Genomic DNA, 1787 nt, shown 5'->3' on the forward strand with positions numbered 1-1787 from the left:
TTAAAAAATATATATGTATATATATACATACATGCAAATATACATATATATGTATATACATATCAAAATATTGTATGTAAATCACATTCTAAATTGTTTTAATAAGGAATATGTGATGCAAAAAATATAATTTCAAATGAGGATTTTCAAATTTTATTTGTTATAAGCATATATATTATAGGGAAATACATTTTTTTCACTTTAAATAGTAAAAATGTTATAATTTATTTCCACATAAACAAAAAATTTTTACTTATATTCTTGGTGTTTTCAGTATGCTTTTCTACTTTGGTATTTTGATTACAACATATAATAATTTCCCTTTTGTAAAATAAATATAATTAAATAATCTAAATTTTATGTAAAAAAAAAAAAAAAAAATTAAATCCTTTTCTGTTAGTTTGTCATTTCAATTTTATATATTCGTTTATTTTCTCTTTCTTGAATTGTTCTAAATTATAATGTTAATAATTAAAAACAGAAGACATGTGTTCATAAAAAAATAAAATGTCTTCATCTGACTAACAATGAAAATTTTAAAGCACATAATTTACATTTTTTTTTTTTTTTTTTTTCTTATAACTTTTTTTTCTGTAAATTTTCTTCTTTATAAAATTTAGTTTTCTAATTCTTTACACCATGCATTCCATTGCTTGTTTTCTGTCCATTTTTTGGTGAAATCTTTTTCCCATTTTTTAAATGAATTAGCTGCATTTTTTTCCCATTTTTTGCAGTCTTTTTCTGTTTTTTTTAAACATTTTTTTTCCATCTTGTCGGTACATTTTATCCATTCTTTGGTTTTTCCAGATGCTTCTTTTTTTTTCCATTCTTCAACATCAAGTTGTCCTTTAACATTTGCTTTCCATTTGTTCCATTCACTAGTGTTCCAGTCTTGTAATTTGTCTTTATTGTAATCTAACCATTTTTGGAATTGTTTATACATGTGGTGTTTTCCATCTTTGTTAACCCAAGATTGCCATTGGCGATCACCCCAATTTTTAGTTGATTTCAAGAAATCGGATTTACAGTCTCTATCAATATTTCCTGTATAAGTCATCCATCTCTTTTCCAAGTATTTACAGAATTTTTGAAGTTCATCTTCTTTCTCTTTTTTCCATTCATGTCTTTGCGTGTGCATGCTACCCTTGTATCCTGAAAATTCTTTCTTAGCTTGCTTCATCCATTTATTCCAGTCCTTTATTTTTGGTGCTGGTGGGGAAGGGGGTATTGCAGATGGTCCTCCTGCAGCAGATTTTGCGGCCGCACTAACTTCAGCAGGTGCTGCAGCTCCTAATTCAGGGGTTCCTTGTGGTGCATTTCCTGGAGAGGCAGGATCTCCTTCCTTAACTTCCAAAAGTTCAGTTTCTACTGGTGCTTCGTCATCTCCTTCTCCTTCTCCTCCTTCAGCTTCTGCCTCAGCTTCTGCCTCAGCTTCTGCTTCAGCTTCAGCTTCTGCTTCACCTTCTGCTTCACCAAGTCCACCTAATAAACCATCAAAATCTCCCTCACCAGTTGGATTACCATCATCTACTTCACCACCATCGGTTTCTTCCACTTCCTAAAATTATAATGTTAAAAAAAGTAAAAAATGTTGTTGCTATTTTTCAAGTTCAAAAAAACATAAGCAGAAAATAAAACGTTGAAAACGAATTTAAAATATAAGCAAATAAACATATGTATTCATCAATTTTCATGTAGTAGATATAAATATTTATTCATTTGTTTTATATTTTTTTATCGTACTGCAGCAGAAACGTAGTAGTTTATATTGAAATTTGGTGATAAAA

General features: G+C 28.9%; 1 protein-coding gene across 1 annotated transcript; it reads right to left on the bottom strand.

The window, feature by feature from the left end:
- Nucleotides 1-616: 616 nt before the first annotated feature.
- On the bottom strand, nucleotides 617-1674 carry PGO_000690 (variable surface protein; the record flags this gene model as incomplete). The annotated part of the gene is made up of 2 exons (XM_028690818.1): nucleotides 617-1558; nucleotides 1648-1674. The coding sequence occupies 2 exons, from the start codon at nucleotides 1672-1674 to the stop codon at nucleotides 617-619; spliced, it is 969 nt and encodes a 322-aa protein (XP_028546619.1).
- Between the last annotated feature and the right edge of the window lie 113 nt (nucleotides 1675-1787).

This window comes from Plasmodium gonderi, assembly GCF_002157705.1.
Source record: "Plasmodium gonderi DNA, contig: Pgo-contig_59, whole genome shotgun sequence".
Lineage (NCBI taxonomy): Eukaryota > Apicomplexa > Aconoidasida > Haemosporida > Plasmodiidae > Plasmodium > Plasmodium gonderi.